The 21,384-nt window shown below is 46.4% G+C and overlaps 1 protein-coding gene across 1 annotated transcript in view; it reads right to left on the bottom strand.

Annotated features, from left to right (window-relative positions):
* LOC310835743 (uncharacterized protein) overlaps positions 1–18,590 on the bottom strand; it is a gene marked incomplete at its 3' end in the record, with an annotated part of 137,127 nt that extends 118,537 nt beyond the window's left edge. The window contains exons 1-4 of the mRNA XM_083720695.1: positions 18,289–18,590; positions 13,429–13,591; positions 13,133–13,192; positions 11,511–12,136 (exon numbers count right to left, since the gene is read on the bottom strand). Coding sequence (XP_083576821.1) covers positions 11,511–12,136; positions 13,133–13,192; positions 13,429–13,528 — 786 coding nt within the window. The 5' untranslated portion in view covers positions 13,529–13,591; positions 18,289–18,590. The remainder of the gene's footprint in view (positions 1–11,510; positions 12,137–13,132; positions 13,193–13,428; positions 13,592–18,288) is intronic.
* Between the last annotated feature and the right edge of the window lie 2,794 nt (positions 18,591–21,384).

The following is a 21,384-nucleotide window of genomic DNA, read 5'->3' as shown; positions in this document are numbered from 1 at the left end:
TCTGTGGTCTATGAACCTCACTTATTCACAATGAGGGAACCACCACAATTTTTTTTTTTAAAGCAAAATGTTGTTAGAAGTTCTGCAACCCACCTTTGCCTAATAGGAGTTTGCCTTTGTAAAACTGGAGAGTGAAAGGAGAAGGAATCTCAGGGTGGGCTTTTTTTGTGGGGGATATGGCTTTTCTGGTCAGCGGGCAGAAGGAGCTTGGGTCTATCCCTAGCTAGAGATCTGCCATCCCCATTCTCGGTCCAGATTTGGGTCTCTGCCTCTCAGGAGTTTAGACGCACACATGTTGACTGCAGCAGGCAATGGACCCCTCGCATGTGTAAACAACCATTGGGGGGGGGTCACTCTGAAACACCACAGAGGCTGGGCATTGCTTTGAAGAATATCCTGCAACCAACCACCTCCTGGACACTCTGGTCTCTCCCACCACCAATAAAAACAAAATACCGGTTTACCTGACACTGACACAAAGGGTCACATGCTACAGAAATGAGTGCCTAATGTGTTTTAAAGCAGTTGGTGACATTTTAAATTTTGTCTTCTCCCCCCCCTTTTTTTGGCTCTGTTGGGGGGGGGATATCTGGTTGGGGATTAATTTGAGTATAACTGTTTTGTTTTTTGTTGTTTTATTGGTTGTTGTATAGTTTGTGTTTTGTTTTTAAGGGGCAGGATCAGGGCTGCATGGAAGTGGGCCCCAGCAAACAGAATGGCTGGGGCAGGTTCCACAAGGGGGGGGGGAATGCACTGGGACATCTGATCTCAGTGATCATGGGCAGGAGGAGGAGTTACGCTAAGACCAGACCATGTCATTACCGAGGAGGCAGGCTTAGTCGTTGTTTGAAGACTATCCCTGCCTCTGGGTCTGGTCTTGACCGGATGGATACTGGAATCAACAAGGGAAACCCACATAAGCTGAAGGTGTTGCTGGGCAGTTTAAAGCAATATCAGAATGCTATTAAAATCAGTTAAAATGATTTACATTCTTTATACACAAAGAATGCAAGCAGGATGAAAAAAGTATCTTGGCAACACACTTCCCCCTGCCCAAAATCCAACATGAGGCAGAGTCCTGCAGGCCCATATAGCAGGGCTCAACTACAACTCCCACACAACTCCCATCATCCCCAGCACTCTTAGCCAACAAGGACCCAACTCTGATTATCTTGGTCTTAGGCTTGTTACCGGAAAAATCTGAGGGCTCCCTTGGGCAAAAAGTAAAGACACCAACCAGAGTAAATTGGAGCAAATCAGCAGCCTGTAGGCTTGGCCTTTATTGAACTGTTGCAACAGGGTACTCCCCTCACTTGCAGGTGAGAGAAAAGACCCAGAAGAATAGTGTGCAAGGTCTTATAAAAACTTTTGAAATTCCCCTCCTCTAGGTCAAGCCCACCCCCAGAAACATCATGCATACATTACAGAAAGGAGGGGTTGAGGGAGGAGTTGCGGTGGTAACATCATGCATACATTACAGAAAGGAGGGGTTGAGGGAGGAGTTGGTGGTAACCAACTGAGTATCTTGTCACCTGGCTGGTTCCTCCTTTCCCCCCTCCCCATGAGTCACTTCCAGGAGACAAAGGGGAGTTTGCAGTTTCCTGCCCCCTGAGGGAAGAGCTGATCATTGTCCTTTGTTCCAGTCCATGCTGAATCCACTCCCATATGCAAGTTCTTTGTGATCTTGATTGTCTTCTGTCTGGGATCATCAGGGTTGGCATAACAACTGGGCAGGGCTCCTGTGGATGTGCTGAGATGGTGAAGGGATTATGGCTGACCAGAACCAAGCCACCCCCTTTTGATAGTCCTTGTCATATGGAATAAAATAAAAATGGAACAGTGCAACTCCGATGTATGGTTGATTTTTTCTATTAATTTATAACAGAAGTGTGGCGTATGTAGTGTGTGAGTGTGAGTGTGTGTGAAGTTTGTACAAACTGGATGATGGGGGGGGGGTTTCCTGCTACAGGCTGGAGCCTGCAAGTAAGTGTGGGAACCTCTGGCCCTCCAGATGTTGCTGAATTACAACCCCCATCAGGCTCAGCAATCGTCATCTATGGCTGAGGATGATGGGAGGTGAATGCTGGCATTGAGAAGAAGTTGAAGGCAAGGTACTCTCTCTGTCTCCAGTGCACCAGAGCAGCCTGTCCAGTAAAGACATGGAAGAAAATGCTGAGGCACTGAGTGCTTCTGGTCCAGAACATTTCCCTTTTCCAAGCACACTCCATTGCTATCCATCCCTCTCCAGTTTTCCATTCCTGCTGTATACCAACCCCCCACCCCCACAGCCAGTTTTCTGTACCCACTGAGCATGTGCAGTTCTCATTGTGTGGCTTTGGCTATCTTTCCCCCCCACCTAAAAATTTATTGGACATACGTAACCAATGGAGCTGCCTCAAGGTTACTGGTACCTCCCTCTCTTCCTTGGAGGAAGGGTTCCATTTTGGCCACATAAAGGCTGGCAGCTAGGAAATTGAATTGGCTATTTGTATACGGGATTTCCTCAGACAGGGTGGGGTCACAAAGAGAGGGTGGCTCTCGCCTTCATGTCCTGATTGGGAGTTTTGCAGAAATGCCTGGATGGCCGCTGTCAGAGCCAGAGAACTGATGGATGTCAGGCCGACCCTGCATTCTTATCCCTTGCCCCATGCTCCCCCCACAGTGATGGGAAGTGGGCCAGGAAATAAACATTTGTATACATTATAAAAGCAAATCATGGATTGAGAACATTATGTTTTGTAAAGTTAAATATTTTATATTTTCTTTTTTTCTACCTGTTAGGAGATTGTACATAATGTTTGTACAGACATGCATTTTTTTTAATCAATAAAGAATATTAATTTTTTTAAAAGGTTGCCATTAATTTAATCTTCATTAGATCTGCTTTTAGCACAAGCATGTGCCACTTCCACTGCCCATCTTCCAAATCAGAGTAGGAAGCACACGTATCCTGTAGGCGCGGTTTGCTCTTCCTTTTTGACGTCGCTGAAACTCTCCCCCCCCCAAACAAAACAACAGCCTCCTTTTAAACACCGCGACCGTCCCTCCACCATTGCTCTCAAGGCATATATGAGATACACGTGCTTCGCTCTAAGGCCTTGTGGCGATCACACAGGGCCCCCAGACGTTTGACGGTCTATTGACCCTGTGCCACCACTGTGATTGCTTTCTTCGCTGCCACCACCCCGCTTCTCACGGGGACACACGGAGTCCAGACAGTTGTTAACATTAACAAATAATCAAGTTTATTTTTAAATGCAGGAATAAGCTTCAGTTTATTTTTCTCTTGTCAGTTTCTTAATCTTAGTTCCTAACAACTCCAAACTGATTATTCCAACTATCTATCTGACTCAACCTAATAATTCCTCTCTCTCTCTCACACAATACAACTCAACCAACCCACTGCCTATTCCTTCCTCTTCCTTCTCCAGTTCCCAAACCTCAACTGACTTTCAAAAGCTCCCACTCTAACTTTTACTCCCCACTTGCATTCTCACTGGCCAATCACATCACACCCATTTTAACCCTTTCCTTATGACCCATCCTAGGAGGCAAACGCCACAGGCCTCCTGAATCATCTTGCACTTCAAGACAAAGGGATGCACTCCAGTTAAAAGCACGCTTGCTGATTACAGGCGCGCCCTCAGGAGAAACAAGAACTAGCCTTGCAAGGAAAAAGAAGCATCCCCTCTACAGTGGTACCTCGGGTTAAGTACTTAATTCATTCCGTTCTTAAACTGAAACTGTTCTTAACCTGAAACACCACTTTAGCTAATGGGCCTCCCACTGCTGCTGCGCCGCCTGTTCTCATCCTGAAGTAAAGTTCTTAACCCAAGGTACTATTTCTGGGTTAGCGGAATCTGTAACCTGAGGCGTATGTAACCTGAAGCGTATATAATCTGAGGTACCACTGTACTTCGCTTCCCTTCTCCCCTCGCCCCAACCCAAGGGCCAGTCCCATGCTTTCTCCCCTAAACCAAAACCTAACCAGGGACCCAGCTGAGGAGAGCTGCACTGAGGTGCATTCGTAGGAGCCTCCCTCTGAATCTTCCCAGGAGCAGGAGGACTGTATAGATTTGGACCAGTGGTTTGCAGAGGAACATAGTTCAGAAGGCAGAAGCTGGGAAATACTAGATGGGGAACAGCTTGCAGAAGAACATCCACTAGCATTTCTTTTTAAATGCTGATAATGCTTTTATTGTCGCTTTTTTATTATTATTTCTGTACCCCCTTGCTAACCAAGTATTTTTATACATAATGAAGCACGTGAATGTAAGCAGGTACTCGCTTGGCGTTAAATAAGGATCAGACAGACTCAGCAATGGAGAATAAGAAGGTGAAGTTTATTGCCAGGCAATAAGGACCCAGTTTGGAATCTCTTCCAAAAGGAACTGGAACCCTGATTGACAGAAATCCAGAGGTCTTTATACCTGAGCAGATCACAGCAAATCATAGATCATGAGACAACCATGAGGCAGTCACGATATTGCCAGCGACAATTAGCCAATTAGCAAGCTTCTTGCCATGCTACCAGCTCCTGGTCAAGCACGGAGTTCTAGTTCTGCTTCCGCTGCTTGCAGTGACGCTCTGTCTACCTCTCCCCTAGTTATGACAGGACAGGGAGTTTGGAGATTTTGTGGTTTTCTCTTCCTGTTCTGTGGATTAATTTAGCCTGTATCTGAGGGGATTTTGTACCAGAATCTCTGATTCACATCTTCCCCTTCTCCAGGGTACACGGATGTTTGTAGGGGAAAGGTCGGCTCCTAATTTTGCTGTTTCAGGCAGTATGCAGTTAGCTAAGTCACAGCTTCCCTTTGATTCAAAATGGATTATAAAATACTGTAAGCCTTGATTATGTGTGAGCATATATGAATATATTGATTACTGATAACTGATTATATGGATAGCATAGGGGTAGCCCTTCTTCCTTGCCTCAATATGAAAAGCAAATCTTGGATTGAGAAGATAATGGTTTGTAAAGTAAAAAAATGGCTTTTAAAAAAAAAGTTTGTTTGTCTCTCTTCTGAAATTTAATTTTAATGTAAGGCGTGTCAATATATTTGGGTTTGTTTATAAAGCAGAAGTGACCAGCTGCTCCTGGAAGCTAAAAATGAGCTCTGAATCATCAATATCAGACGACAAAGCGATTCTTCCAAAGCAGCTCTTTATTTGTAAGCTGGAACAGAAGTGAACTGAGGAGCTCAGTCAGCCTGCTTATATAGAGCTCCAGAAGAATCGTAACTGTTGCAACTTTCTAAAACTATCCAATCACTGAACGTCACTTTCGATCTTTCATTTGCATAACTATCTACAGTATCCCCCTGCTGGCCCAGGGTGAGAACTTCAGTACATAACACCCCTCCCCACCGAGATAAGGTGTTAGTTACAATCGTAATGGTTTTCTTATATACAGCACTACACGTAATGGTTCAATTAGGCACAAAAGCATATCGGTTAGATTTCACATACTTAGACCAACAGTGATACATGTCCAACAACATAGTCCTTTAAATAAGTTGGGCGCTTGGAAACTGCCAGACCACCGGGGACTGGTAGCCAGGTTCGGGGGGCCACCCAATTCTTGCTGAGGCTGTGGTGCAACCCTAGGTGGCGTTGAAACCAAGTCCCCTGGATCCGCTGCTGTGGGTGGAAACTCCGCAAATGGAGTTGGTGGAATGTCAGGCACGGTAGTGGTCTGAGTCTGTGGTAAGTCTGGCTTGTGGTCGATGATGAGGTCGAAAGTCCTGCCGTAGAGGTATTCATGGAACCTCTTCACTCCAGCCACAAGTGCCAGTGCCTCCTTGTCGAGCTGGCTGTAATTCCGTTCCGTTGGAGATAGCGTCCTGGAAAAGTAGGCGAGCAGTGCTTCTCTTCTGTCTGGAAAACGGTGACTAAGGACAGTGCCAATGCCAAAAGGTGAGGCGTCACAGGGAAGGACCAGCGGCCTGGCTTCACTGTACTGTACCAGCACACTGTCCAATGAAGGGAGAGCCTTGACCGCGTTGAAGGCGGCCGTCTCCCGATGACCCCAGGACCAAGGCGTCTTGGTGCTAAGGAGTCGGTGAAGAGGCTCAGCCACCGTGGCTTTGTGGGGCAGGAACATGTTATAAAAGTTCAGCAGTCCCAGGAACGCCTGCAACTCCATCTTGTTCTTTGGGATCGGGGCCTGCTGGATAGCACGGATCTTGGATGTGGTCGTATGAAGGCCAGAGGTGTCAATATGATAGCCCAGGAAATCCACCTGTGGAATGGCGATCTGGCACTTCTCCCTCTTTACCTTGAGCCCGGCCTCTTGGAACATGGTCAACACAGCACGGAGGCACTCGGAACAGCTGCTGGTGTGAATCTGTGAACACCAAGATGTCATCAAAATACGGTACCACGCCCAGAAGCCCTTGCAGGAGACGCTCCATAAGGCTTTGGAAGATACCAGGAGCCACACTCACCCCGAACTGCAAACGGCGGCAACGGAATGCCCCTCAGTGGGTGACGATCGTCTGGGCTTCAGCAGTGGCATAATCGATGGGCAGTTGTTGATAGGCTCGGGCAAGGTCCAGCTTAGCAAAGACCTTACCCTCACCTAAGGAATGCAGCAGGTGTTGAAGAACAGTGTGCTGCTGAAGTGCCTTGTTGATCGTGCACTTGTAGTCAGCGCAGATTCTCACCAACCCGTCTGGCTTGACAGGCGTGACGATGGGGGTTTCCCACTTGGCGTGGTCAACCGGCTCCAAAACTCCTTGGGCGATCAGCTTGTCCAGTTGTTTCTCCACCTTAGCCTTGAGAGCAAAGGGAACCCAGCGTTGCTTTAGCTTGATGGGGGTGACTTGTGGATCAAGGCTAAAGGAGATGGGCGTACCTGTATATTGCCCCAAAGTGCCGTCAAAAACCTCAGCAAAGTCTTTGACCAGACCCTCAGTCTCTGCGTTAGAGATGCAGTTGATGCCGGTGACTTCCAGGCCGAGGGCATCAAACCAGCCTAGCCCTAGGAGGCTTGGCCGCTGACCTTCGACCACCACCAGTCAGAGCAGGCCCGAAAAGTCCTTGAAAGCAACTGGAACCGGCCAACGCCTACCACGGGAATGTCGTTTCCCTGGTAGTCTCTCAGGTGTACACAGTGAGAGTCGAGTTGCCTTTTGGACACTCTGGGTACCAGTCTTTTGATGGTGCTCCAAGACACGATGGACAGGGCAGACCCGGTGTCGATCTCCATGTCACATGGAGCTCCTTCAATGAGCACCATGACGTTCAGCTTGCGTCGCGTAGGCAAGTCGGTTTGGCCAATTGTGGTTCCAGATGGGCAGCAGCAGTTGGTGAGAGCGAAATAGCTTTCCTTGGCAGATTGGGGTGAAGACTTGGACTTGCGAGTCGGTGAAGGGGGGGGTGCCAGACGGAGCCGATCGGCAGACCTTAGCGATGTGGCCCCTTCTGGAACACGTCTGACAGATGGCATCTCTGAATCAACACTTGGCACAGGAATGGTTGCCTCCGCAGCCAGCACATTTGGTTGGCCTTTGGACTTCTGTTGGAACTTCCTATGTTCCCGCTTTGCCTGGTGCACATCATCATCTTCACTGGAGGATGCCTCATCACTGCTGGCCTCTTCGTGATGCACTGGAACTGGCTTCCTAGCAAGACGCGGGCTGCTGGCCTTGCGGATCTCCTGGGCGGAGCGTTCAGCAGCTTCCGAGGCCACAGCCTCCTCAATGGCTTTCTGCAGCGTGAGGTCTGCCTTGGCGAGGAGACGCCGTTGCAGATGGATGTCCCGGACCCCTCAGATGATTTGATCCATCAGGGCATCGTTTAAGTCTCGGAACTCGCAATGCATTGCAGCCTGTCAGAGGGCGGTGGTGTAGTTGTTGATTGACTCCCCCTCTGCCTGGTTCCGGTGGTAGAACGCATGGCAGGCAGCAATCCTGGACGGCTTTGGTGTGTAGTGGTTTCAGAGCTTCTCTTGAATCGTGTCCCATGGTGTTGCCTGGACTGCTTCAGGCTCAACCAACGCTCGGGCCGTCTCAAACACCTCAGGCCCACAGAGGCTGAGGAATAGGCCCGGCTTCTGTTCCTTTGATACTGCTGTCAGCTCGTTGGCTTGGAGGTAGCAGTCAAACAGAGCGAGGTAGGAGTTCCATGATTCAGAGGCTGGCAGAAACGGCAGTAGAGGCACAAGTGAAGCCATGATTCCAATGCTGGCGTGAAGGGCGATGGATGGAACACAGTGCTCTAGCCAGAACAGTCAGCTCTGAATTGGTTCTGTTCAGTGATTTCGCTCAGTGATTCAGCTCAGTTCAGAGGATGGCCGCATCTGGCTGTGCTCTGATGTCCATCGATCCCATCCTCGTCGCCACTGTTAGGTTGAGGGCGAACATATCAGACGACACAGCGATTCTTCCAAAGCAGCTCTTTATTTGTAAGCTGGAACAGAACTGAACTGAGCTCAGTCGGCCTGCTTATATAGAGCTCCAGAACAACCGTAGGTGTTGCAACTTTCTAAAACTATCCAATCACTGAACGTCACTTTCGATCCTTCATTTGCATAACTATCTACAGTATCCTGCTGCTGGCCCAGGGTGAGAACTTCAGGACAGGGTGAGAGTATACATTCAAAGCAACATATCAGAAATCTAAAATATTATCTAAAAAGATTTCAAAATAAAACAATGCAAAGGAGGTCAACTACAGAATACAAATTTAACATAGTAGGGCTGGGTGAGTCTGGGCCCCACTGAAGTGAAGGACATGAGGCAGGGAGTTGATAATGCAGGTGAGCTGCACACAGGTGAGCTACATGCAAGCTGCCAGCCAGCCCTGTGGAGCCTCCTTTTGTTGAGACAAATATGCAAACCCAAGCAGATACATTTTGGGCTGTGACCTTTGCACATCTTCCGGTGCCGAGGTCGTGGGGTGGTACAAAGTTATTTTGGCACCTGTTTCCACTGCGTCATTTTCCCCTTGCACAGTGTATGACAAAGGAGACAAAAGGTCTCAGAGACAAAGGTTACAGACAGGACACCGCAGAGTACTGAGACCGCAAAATGTTAGACAGAGGGAACGATGTTCAGACAGCTGTGGCTTGTATGGGGGGGGCGGGTGCCCCACACCCCAAGGTCACACGTGCAGGCAGACTGTGGCTGCCTGCTGGTGGGGAGTGTGCTCCCTCCGGACCCCACTGCCCACTCCGCGATCATCCCTACACCCCACCCCCTAGGCCAGGTGGGAAAGGCCTTACAGCGAGTGGTGGACATTACACCTCACAGCTGGGCGATGTTCCTCCGGCCTCATAAGGATCCTCTCTAATGGGACCCAAGTGTGTTTAAGGTTGCAATTAACTTAATCTTAACCATTGCTCTCACAGCACATGCGTGATACACACGCTTCGCCCTAATGCCTCCTGAAGCAGCTTAGGCTATGAGACAAAGGAACGCACTCCTGCTAAATGCACGCTCACTGATTACAGGCGCGTACTTGGGAGAAACAAGAACTAGCCTTGCATGGAAAAAGAAGCATCGCCTCTACTTCTCTTCCCTTCTCCCCTCGCCCCCACCCAAGGGCCAGGCCCATGCTTGCTCCCCTAAACCAAAACCTAACCAAGGACCCAGTTGAGGAGAGCTGCACTGAGGCGCATTCGTGGGAGCCTCCCCCTGAAATTCCCAGGAGCAGGAGGGCTGTATAGATTTGAAACAGTGGTTTGCAGAGGAACATAGTTCAGAAGGGAGAAGCTGGGAAATACTGGATGGGGAACACCTTGCAGAAGAAACATTGAGAGAGAGAGTTAACAGATTCACTGTGTCTGGAAAGCATCCCTCTGCTTTCCCTAAGTTCAAGGAGAGTTGCGAATGTGGCAGGACAGAAAGTGTATGAGCTGAGGTTACGAGACGCAGAAGTGACGGGGGTGACTAGGGATGAAAGGGGGTGGACCTCTTAATTGGGAGCACCGCCATTCCTAGAAGACAGGTTTTTGTTCTCTCACTAGGATCATTAAAGTTTCTAACTGGTAAGAAGACTCCTTTTCCGTTGTTCTGCTTATCTACGGCCAAGGGGGAAGGAAGCCAATTCCCTGAAGCCTGACAGATGCTGATCCACAAGACAAGGGCAGCCCATCATTTTGGCAGTGAAGGCCAGAGTAAAAACTCAACAGATTCATCACAAACCTTGAACATTCCATATTCACACTTCCCCCATTTATCTAGCAACAACTTGCAACATCTTTTGTACATCAAGTATTTGTGACCTTCATTACTTTAATATATATGTGTATACAAATTTAAATAGAAAAACCAGAACATCACATGGGTTCCATGTATTTAAAATTTATTTCCGCCTTTATGAGTTTCTTGATGTGAATTAAATAGTGAAACTTGAGTTGAACGCTGCATACATTTATATGGCTTTCACCTGTGTGAATTCGTTCATGAATATTAAGGTCTCCACTACAACTGAAGCTCTTTCCACACTCCATACATTTAAATCGTTTCTGCCATGTGAGTTTGTTGATGTATTCTAAGGGCTCCATTTTGACTGAAGCCCTTTCCACACTCAATACATTTAAACGGTTTCTCCCCCGTGTGAGTTCGTTGATGTATTCTAAGGGCTCCATTTTGACTGAAGCCCTTTCCACACTCCATACATTTAAACGGTTTCTCCCCAGTGTGAGTACGTTGATGTTTTCTAAGGGTTCCACTATGACTGAAGCTCTTTCTACATTCAATACATTTAAATGGTTTCTCCCCGGTGTGAGTTCGTTGATGTATTCTAAATTCTCCACTACTACTGAAGCTCTTTCCACATTCAATACATTTAAATGGTTTCTCCCCTGTGTGAGTTCGTTGATGTATTCTAAGTGTTCCACTTTCACTGAAGTTCTTTCCACATTCCATGCATTTAAATGGCTTCTCTCCCATGTGAGTTTGTTGGTGTTTTCTGAGGGATCCAATCTCACTGAAGCCCTTTCCACATTTAATACATTCAAATGGTTTCTCCCCTGTGTGAGTTTGTTGATGTCTTCTAAGGGCTCCATTTTGACTGAAGCTCTTTCCACATTCAATGCATTTAAATGGTTTCTCTCCTGTATGAGTTTGTTGATGTCTTCTAAGGTTTCCACTACAATTGAAGCTCTTTCCACATTCCATGCATTTAAATGGTTTCTCCCCTGTATGAGTTCGTTGATGTATTCTAAGCTCACCACTTTGACTGAAGCTCTTTCCACATTCAATGCATTTAAATGGTTTCTCCCCTGTATGAGTTCGTTGATGTCTTCTAAGGTCTCGACTACAACTGAAGCTCTTTCCACATTCAATGCATTTAATTGGTTTTTCCCCAGTGTGAGTACGTTGATGTATTCTAAGGTCTCCACTACGACTGAAGATTTTTCCACATTCAATGCATTTAAATGGTTTCTCCCCCGTGTGAGTTCGTTGATGTGTTCTGAGGTCTCCACTATGACTGAAGATTTTTCCACATTCAATGCATTTAAATGGTTTTTCCCCAGTGTGAGTTCGTTGATGTATTCGAACGTATTCACTACGACTGAAGCTCTTTCCACATTCAGTGCATTGAAATGGTTTCTCCCCCGTGTGAGTTTGTTGATGTGTTCTGAGAGCTCCACTATGCCTGAAGCTCTTTCCACATTCAATGCATTCAATGCATTTAAATGGTTTCTCCCCTGTGTGAGTTCGTTGATGTATTCTAAGGACTCCACTACGACTGAAGCTCTTTCCACATTCAATGCATTTAAATGGTTTCTCCCCCGTGTGAGTTCGTTGATGTGTTCTGAGGGCTCCACTTTGACTGAAGCTCTTTCCACATTCAATACATTTAAATGGTTTCTCCCCCGTGTGAGTTCGTTGATGTGTTCTGAGGGCTCCACTATGCCTGAAGCTCTTTCCACATTCAATGCATTTAAATGGTTTCTCCCCCGTGTGAGTTCGTTGATGTGTTCTAAGATTGCCACTATGACTAAAGCTCTTTCCACATTCAATGCATTTAAATGGATTCTCTCCTGTGTGAGTTTGTTGGTGTATCCTCATTCTTCCACAGTGACTAAAGCACATTCCACATTCCCTGCATTTAAACTGTTTCTTTGTTCTTCCCAATGAATTCACAGATGGCTCCGTAGAATTCTGACCATCGTCTTCCTCACCTGTTTGGGAGTGGGGGCGGGGGAGAGAGAATCCTGTTAGACTTGAAAGGAACTGAACACACGTCGATTCCCATGTGCACCTTCTCTTATTTTAACACCCTCTCCATTCTCAACTGTCCTCTCCATGTTCCAAATTTTTAGGAATGCAGATGAGATAATGGCAAGAGAAACCCATGATCACTCCATTCACACTTAAGAAAGCACCATCATTTTATAATAGAGATCTACGGTGGAACTGTCTAATGAGAAACATCTGTCTTTTTCTTTTTCAAGTGAGGAAAGGATCACAGGCTCCAATAGCAGTCTCCCCTATGAGTAAGAAGTAAAACTGAACTGTTCTTATGTAACATGTAAGTGTAAAAATATTACAACATATTAGAACCTAAACAGAGCCTGCTGGATTGGGAAAAGGCCCAGCTAGTCCAGCATCCTGTTTTCACAGTGGCCAAGCAAATGCCCGGGGGAAACCAGCAAGCAAGATTTCAGGCCAAGAGCCCTCTGCTCTCCTGTGCTTTCCAGAAACTAGTATTAAGAAGCATTATTGCCTAGGACCGCAAGCACAGAGCACAGACACCAGCCTAATCCCTTTTTTTTCAAGATATCCAACTTGCTGGCAGTCACTGTTTCCAGTAGGATAGAAGTCCATAGATTAACTATGCTTCTGTTTATTCATCTTCTGCAGCTCTGAAAGGCACATAAATGTATTATGGCTTAAACTTTTGTGGGCTGCAGTCTGACAAAGGGACTCTTGATTAGGAAAGCTGGTGCCACTTGGTCTTCATATGCCCAATCCTATGTGTAGAGCCTCCAGCCACATGAATTGTGTATCATGATAACAGGTCCTTTGTCCCGAAAGCCCACGAAACTGGGGAGGTGCATGCATCTACTGTATTTTTCTGCTGGTGGAATGTATCACTCTGATCCAGTCGTTAAAAAATTAAAAGTAATATAAACTATTTAAATATATGAAGAATTCATAATGATGGGAAGCATTACCATAGCCCCCTTCACCCATTTTTCTGGATTGGTGTGCAACATCATTATCGTCACTTAATCCTGCAGTGGAAATAACACCAGAGATTTAAAAGCATAGAGGAAGAAAATCTGCCCCCACGACTTTATGAAAGGGATTCCAAAAACAAAGAGCTGCTTTAGAGAAGGCCTCACCCCTTCCTTCCTTCCTTCCTTCCTTCCTTCCTTCTTCCTGCCTTTCGTCTCCTCTCCATCTTTTCCTCTTTCTCCCTCCACCATCCAGCCATCCATGTCCCCATCTCCTCTCCCCTGGAACTCACCAGATTTCTCCGAGGGCCCTGGGAGGGGATGATCAGAGGTTGCAGGGAGGGATGCGGGAGACAGCTTGAGCAGGTCAGCTGTCCATATTCCTCTGTCCATCCTGACCAGGTTTGCAGGTTCAACGTCTTGAGAAGCAAATAAGCCAAGGCAAGTTGTAGCTTCCTGGGAGGAAGGAAGAAGTCAAGGGAGTCTCAGAGCCCCTGCAGGGATTTTTTTGACCCTGTAGAATCCCCTATTGGGCACCCGCTTCCCAAGAGCCTCCACCCATTTTCAAACACCTTTGGCAATTCCTTCCGTCTGCCTGTCCCTTCTCCCTTACCAAGGCTGGCATGGTATGGGCAGTAGTGGCCTTGTGGCAGTTGCCCAAAGGGCCACAATAAATGTGATAATGTGTGAATCCTTGAGTGTGCTTCTAATACAGAAGTTATGGTAGCCTGTGCTTTATGAAACTGATTATTTTGCAAGTTGCCGCTCCTCAATAGGGGCAAAAATACAGCTAATACGAGAAACACAAAGATACACCTGAAAGCTAGAACATGAGTTGCTATATGATGCAAATGGCTGCATGTAACACAGGTTCCCAACATGCACACCAACACAACGTAGGCATCAGAACATTGCCAGTGCTTGTTGGGCGTATGTATTATAATAAAATGAGGTAATCATGAATATGAGGAACGTGGAACTCCAAAGGGACTTTTTAAAGGGGGGGTACATAACAAAAATTTAAATTCTTTTGGCAACAATTAACATTAAAACAAGGAACTGCTGAGCAAAAACAGAAACAGGAGCATGTACAGAAGTGCTTGCGGAGAGGGGCAAGGCCTTCAAAGGTCCCATAACGAATGTAAAGTGGTGGAGAGGGTTGACAGTGACCATCTACCGCTATGTTTAATACTGGATGTAAGAAAAGATTTATTTTGCTCTGATAAACTTGTAGCCCCATGCTTCGAAAACATGGAGCTAAGATACTCACGTATCAAATGGTCCAGCAAATTGAGTGATGAAATATCGGAAAGACTTCACTCAGATACTTTTCTTGCTAGAAAGGAGAACCTCGTTAATTCCACAACTCCTGAGGCTAGATTAGACATGTTCCGGGAACTGATTTCGTCCCTACAACCTTATCTGACCAACAAAAAAACGCCACGGCAATCTCTTCACTCTAATAAATCCAAACCTTGGTTTGACCAAGAATGCATGGCTATGAAACGCCTCCTGCTGGATAAGTACAGGAACTATAGAGCAGCGAACTTACCTTCGCTTCCATTAGACTGGTTTGAGTTAAAACGCAGTTATAAAGCTTTGATTAACAAGAAAAAGCTCCAGGCACAAAGGGAGGAATGGCAGTGCCTAGTGGAGGCCTCCCGAAGGAAAGATTCTGCCACGTTTTGGAAAACAATTGCAAAAAGCTGGAGAGACTCCCCAATTGAAATCGAATACTCTATACCCGCTGGAGCATGGGAGGCCTACTTCCTCTCATTATATTCATCAAATCAACTGGTCCCAGCTCTGCTTCCTGCTTCAAGTGAATTTGGCAAGGAATGGCCCCCTGTGACCACAGAAGAAATTACTGGCCTTATTCAATCTCTTAAATCAGGGAAAGCCCCGGGTGCTGATAATATCCCACCAGAAATTCTTAAGGCAAATGTTGAATGGTGGGCCCCTGTGCTAGCCGCCTTGTTCACTAGTATAAATCAAGCGGCTATTATCCCCAAGGACTGGGGTTTAGCCATCATCATTCCAATATTCAAGAAAGGAAACAGAACTGAGCCAGCTAACTACAGACCAATCAGTCTATTAAGTATTATTAGTAAACTGTATGCTGCTCATTTATGTGATAAATTAGTGGAGTGGATGGAAAGAGAGCATATTCTATCAGAAGCTCAAGCTGGCTTTAGAGCAAAGCGTTCAACTATAGACCAGGCCCTTATCCTTCAACACCTGGCAGATAAATACTCTAGAAAAGGGGGGTCTTTATATGCAGCTTTTGTCGATTTTAAATCAGCTTTTGATCTAATACCAAGGGATAGACTCTGGGAAAAGCTTGGCGCTACAAACATAGATAAACGCTTATTACGCCTTATTCGTGGTCTATACGAAAACACCAGGGTGAGGGTAAGATGTGATCGGTCAGGCCATCTAACTAAAGAAATTCAAACGCACTATGGGGTTAAACAAGGATGTGTCCTCGCGCCAATGCTATTTAATTTCTACATCAACTCTCTAGCAGTAAACATGGCGAAAGAAAATGCCCACCCTCCCAAACTGGCAGGTTTGCCCCTCCCGGTGCTTCTGTATGCGGACGACGCAGTCCTACTCTCCTTTTCCTGTGTTGGCTTGAGGAAGCTTTTGAGATCACTTGCTGACTATTGTCAAGCGGAACAACTATCAATAAATTACAGCAAATCTAAAATTATGGTGTTTTCAAAAAAAAGAAGGAAACACAAATGGAGAATAAATGGTCAACCTATTGACCAGGTAGCAACTTTCAAATACCTGGGAATAACTTTTCAGGAAAGGGTCTCGTGGCACCAACAGATGAAAAACGCCATTGCCAACGCAGGAAGGGCCAATAAAGCCCTTACAAGATTTTTTCACGGGAAAGGGGGTAAATACGTTCCGGCAGCCTCCCAGGTTTTTGCTGCAAAAATACTCCCACAACTCACTTATGGATCCCAGGTTTGCAGTTTTAAAAATTTTGCGCCTATGGAGGCATTTCAAACAAAATTCTATAGGTGTCTATTGGGGATCCCCCCCTGTGTATCTAATATAGCTGTCCGCTTAGAAGTTGGACAACCACCCGTTAACGCGCGGTTGTGGATTCTAAAGATATACTATTGGTTAAAACTTATTTTTTCCCCGGCCGGTTTGGCTCCTTTAACACTCTTAGACACCTTTCATTCTACCTGGAAAGCTTCCCTGTTTGAAAAGATAAGAAGCTTGGGATTCTCCCCGCAGATCTTGATAGCGGCAGGATATGAGAGAGCCAAAAGTCAAGTGCTTCAACGCATTAGGGACATAGAGTTGCAATGTCATATGGGCAAAATGGATAAACATGCCACAATTAGAGACTTTGGGAGAGGGTTTTCACCCGCAAATTATCTGGCTGATTTACAAATTCCTAAGTACAGACACTCCTTTACCCTGGCCAGATTCAACGTTCTGCCCTCTGCCCTGCTGCTAGGCAGATATGAGGGCAAACCATATGAGTCACGTGTTTGCCCATGTGGCTCATCGGAAGTGGAAACAAGTCTGCATGTATTGCTGCACTGTAGTTACTACGAGGACCTACGCCTGACCTTTATTGCCCCAGTTCTACAAAAGCTTAAACATGAACCAGAACTCCAACGTATGAGAGCCTTGGTAGAAGATAAGGTTCCTGAAATTACGATCAATGTTGCCAAATTCTGTGTAGCCACTATTAGGCGTAGGAAACAAGAGCTTTCCAATGTCAATATGCAGGGGAAGGCAAATACTTAATTTTATTTATGCTGTCTAATTTTAAATTGCTGTTATGGCCTAATCTGTATTGAAATTGTCCTTTGTTTTTTCCGTTGTTATGTTTCGCTGACTAGCTGTACGAGTTAATCTGGTCTGTGACCGTTTAATAAAATTTGATTTGATTTGAAGGTCCCATAACCAACCCAAAACAACACAGAAGTCTACCTGCCGACTGCAGGCCACCACTTGGACATCCCTGATGTATATGACTGGTGGAAACTGAAATTCTTTGTTTGACATTACATATATAAATACCACTGCCTGGAACATCAGACAGGGTTGCAGTTTTGTGAAACGATCCAGCTGTAACCTATTGCTTTGCAATAAACACAACTCCTCTTGTTTCTAAGTTTTATTGGCGTAAACTCAGGAGATTAGCCATTTTCTCGCTTACGACAGCCTGAGAGTAAATCCCGTGGAATATAAGGACTGCTCTGAATACATGGGTGGCCCTTGCATGGAGAAGGAAGCCCCTTCCTTGCATCTTGGCCCCCTGGGAGAGACGGTGGGTCCACCCACAGCTTCCTCTGCCCTCACTGCCTCCTCCTCTGTCCTCCTGCCCTGCAAACACCCTCTGCTCAGGAGAGAGGGGCAGAAAGAGCCTTCAAACCCATCTGTTTCCTCCTCCTCCGCTGCCTTTTCTTGCAGCAGCCCAGGGAGAGGGGAAGGAGCCCCAGCGCCTGGTTCACTTCAGATACACACAAGGTTTACTGATGTTGTGAATGAACAAGACCTCTGCCTTCCGTGCGGTGGGAGTGGGGTGGCTTAAAAGTGGGGGAGAGACCTCCTCCTCCTGTCCTTTTGGGAAATAGCCTTTGCCATGAGTAAACAACTAAGACGGCAAGTTCTCAAGAGAAGCACTTCGGAGCACTGCCTGCTTGCTCATGCTATGTGTGTTTGCACCTCGAGACAACATACATATTTACACCACGGGATTTCTTAAAGAGGGCATTTCTTTAAAATCGAAGGCCATTTCTACAAAAGACTTCAATGTTTGGTTGCTTTGGTTGTTTTTTATTTTGTTGGAAGCCGCTCAGAGTGGCTGGGGAAACCCAGACAATGGGCGCGGTATTATTATTATTATTTTATTTTATTGCGAACCTTACCAACAATGCCCAAGCCTCTCCCCTTTCCCGCCTCCTTCCCTGCAACTCCCTTTGCACCACATCCGGGCAGAAGGAGGCTTCTCTCTTTTCACAGCGGAACCCCCCCCCCCCCACCTTCAAGGCCCCATTAAGAGAAACAGCTCCCTTTCCTCCCTTCTCTTTTCTCCCCGTCCCGGGGCATCTCATCCTGGACCCCTCATCCCTTGCCAAGCCCCTTCCCTCCTTCCCTGCCGCTGGCTTTGCACTCACCCAAAATCCTGGCGATGGTGGCAGCGACCCTGGGCAGCTGGGGCGGGAATGGGAGCCCCCGCCTGGGAGGCAGGATATCTCTAGGGGATAATTGTAAGGGGAAGCCTTGCAGTACCCAGCCAATGGGGAGAGAAGGGAGGGAACCTGGGCTTCCACTACAGGGAACAGATGCTCCTTGCTTTAAGGGTTAAAGCCAGAGAGTGCAAGCTGCTAGAGGGGAGGGTGCTGCTGCTCGGTACTGACTTGGGAAAGGGGGTTCTGCTTAAGCAGAACAGCTGACCCGCCCCCTCTGCCGTCCTGCACTGTCCTTGTCCTGCAAGGAATCCGGTGAGTGCAAAGCACCTCGGGGTGCAGCAAGCTTGGGGGGGGGGGGTTGTGCAATGCAATGCAATATCCATAATTGGGGTTGGGGGTGGAGAGAGAGCAGGCAGGGAAGCCGCAGGGTGTGTGTGTGTGTTGCAGCTTATTCATCCTCCTTGCAAAGAAGAGACATGGCCTCTCCCTGAAGGTACGCTCTTTCTCTCTCTCTCTCTCTCTCTCTCTCTCTCTCTCTCTCTCTCTCACACACACACACACACACACACACACACACACACAGATCACACGAAGAGCCCTGTAGTTTGATCAAGCCCATCTAGTCCCGCACCCTGTTAGAATCATAGAATCGTAGAGATGGAAGGGGACCCTGAGAGTCATCGAGTCCAACCCCCTGCAATGCAGGAATCTCAGCACTGTCTCCTCCTCCTGCAAGGAGGATGGGAGCCCAAGAGCATCTCTCCCCTCCGGCGGCTTCCGGGAACTGCTATTCAATTAAGCATAAGAATAAAAATAATAACAATAAAATTTTATTTTTATCCCGCTCTCCCCAGCCGAAGCTGGGCTCAGAGCGGCTAACAACAGTAAAATGATACAACATTCTAAAATCATTTCATTATAAAATCAGTTCACATCAGATTAATGGCAACCATTGGGCTAGAGTTCTGTGAGGATTGCCAAGGGAGGGGGTCAGGCTGTGCCTTGGCCAAAGGCCTGGTGGAACAGCTCTGTCTAGCAGACCCTGCGGAAAGATGTCAAGTCCCGCAGGGCCCTAGCCCAGAGCGTTGCACCAGATCGGAGCCACAGCTGAAAAAGCCCTGGTTCTGGTTGAGGCCAGCCTAACCTCTCTGTGGCCCAGGACCTCCAATATGTTTTTGTTTGAAGACTGTAAGGTCCTCCTTGGGACAAACCAGGAGAGGTGGTCCCGTAGGTACGAGTGTCCTAGGCTGTATAGGCCTTTAAAGGTTAAAACCAACACCTTAAACCTGATCCTGTACTCCACCGGGAGACAGTGCAGCTGGTATAGTACCGGGTGAATGTGATCCCACAGGGAGGACCCCGTAAGGAGTCTCGCCACGGCATTCTGCACCCGCTGGACTTTCTGGGTCAGTCTCAAGGGCAGCCCCATGTAGAGCAAGTTACCAAAATCCAGTCTGGAGGTGACCGTTGCGTGGATCACAGTGGATAGGTCAGGGCGAGAGAGGTAAGGAGTCAACTGCTTAGCTTGGCGGAAATGAAAAAGTGCCGCCTTTGTTATAGCTGCAATCTGCACCTCCATGGAAAGGTATCGAAGATTACACCCAAACTCTTAACAGACGGTGCTGGCACTAATTGCACCCCCGCAAGAGATGGGAGTTGCCCCCCCCATCCCCTATCGTCCCAACTCAGTCAAAGGACCTGTGTCTTCGAAGGATTTAACTTCAACCGGCTCCCACGTAACCATCCAGCCACAGCTTCCAAAAACATCTGATCAGTGTCTCTGGGGCCGAGTCAGGATGGCCATCCATCAACAGATAGAGTTGGGTGTCATAATAATAATACGTTGTTATAATAATAATAATATTATAACATTATTTATACCCGCTCATCTGGCTGGGTTTCCACAGCCACTAGGGCAGCTCCCAACAGAATATTTTTTAAAAACCAATGAAACATCAAACATTAAAAGCTTCTCCATACAGGGATGCCTTCAGATGTCTTATAAAAGTCAGATAGATGCTTATTTCATTGACATCTGACGGGAGAGCGTTCCACAGAGCAGGTGCCACTACCAAGAAGGCCCTCTGCCTGGTTCCGTCATTGAGTTGATATAGAGCATCTGTCCTAAATTTGTCGGCTTCTGTCAAAGAAGCAGAATCGGGAAGTTTTTAATGTCTGATATCTTATTATGTTTTTATATTTTGCTGGAAGTCATCCAAATTGCCTGGAGAATAATAATAACAGTAGTAATTATACCACTTTTTCAATCTGAAAAATTATTTGTACCAATGCATTTGGAAGCATCAGAATAACTTGAGGTAATATATTCATACAAAACCAGAGGCTTTCTGGGGGATGATATATAATGAAATGAAAAAGGTATTTAAATATACCTTCCTGAAGAAACCAGAGGCCTTTCTCCTGGGTATGGTCAGCCAAGTGGTGCCAAAGAAGGATAGAACATTTTTTATGTATGCAACAACAGCAGGAAGAATACTTATCGCGAAGTACTGGAAGACACAAGATATACCCACCTTGGAAGAATGGCAAATGAAGATGATAGACTACATGGGACTGGCAGAGATGACTGGCAGAATCCGGGACCAGGGGAAAGAGACGGTGGAGGAAGATTGGAAGAAATTCAAGGACTATCTTAAGAAACACTGTAAAATTAATGAATGTTAGAATGACGTGGGTTTAGAAGTTAAGTGGTTTTTCAGCGGTAATGATTAAGTAAAAAGAAAAGAAAGGTTTGAAATTAAATGGAAAATAAGGGAGAGGATTTGCTGATTTGATAATTAGAAATTGGAATACAGAAAGGGGAGGTATGAGGAGGTCGGGAAAGTAAGTTATAAGAAAATAAGGGATTGAAATTATACTTGTTTTTGTTTGTGTTTGTATTGTTTTGTTTATGTGTAATATTTGAAACTTTAATAAATATTATTTATATATATATATATATATATATATATATATGCAGGTTTTGGTGTCCTCGGGTGTCTTCCCGTGTAAAAGTTGGGGTGTCTAGGCGACGTTTCGACGAGGTCTCACTCGTCATCTTCAGGCTGGTGCTTTCGGCTT

This window comes from Podarcis gaigeae, assembly GCF_964106915.1.
Source record: "Podarcis gaigeae genome assembly, chromosome: 2".
In the NCBI taxonomy this organism is placed as follows: Eukaryota; Metazoa; Chordata; class Lepidosauria; order Squamata; family Lacertidae; genus Podarcis; species Podarcis gaigeae.
Note: the sequence above shows the minus strand (reverse complement) of the source record. Positions and strands in the feature narration are given on the sequence as shown.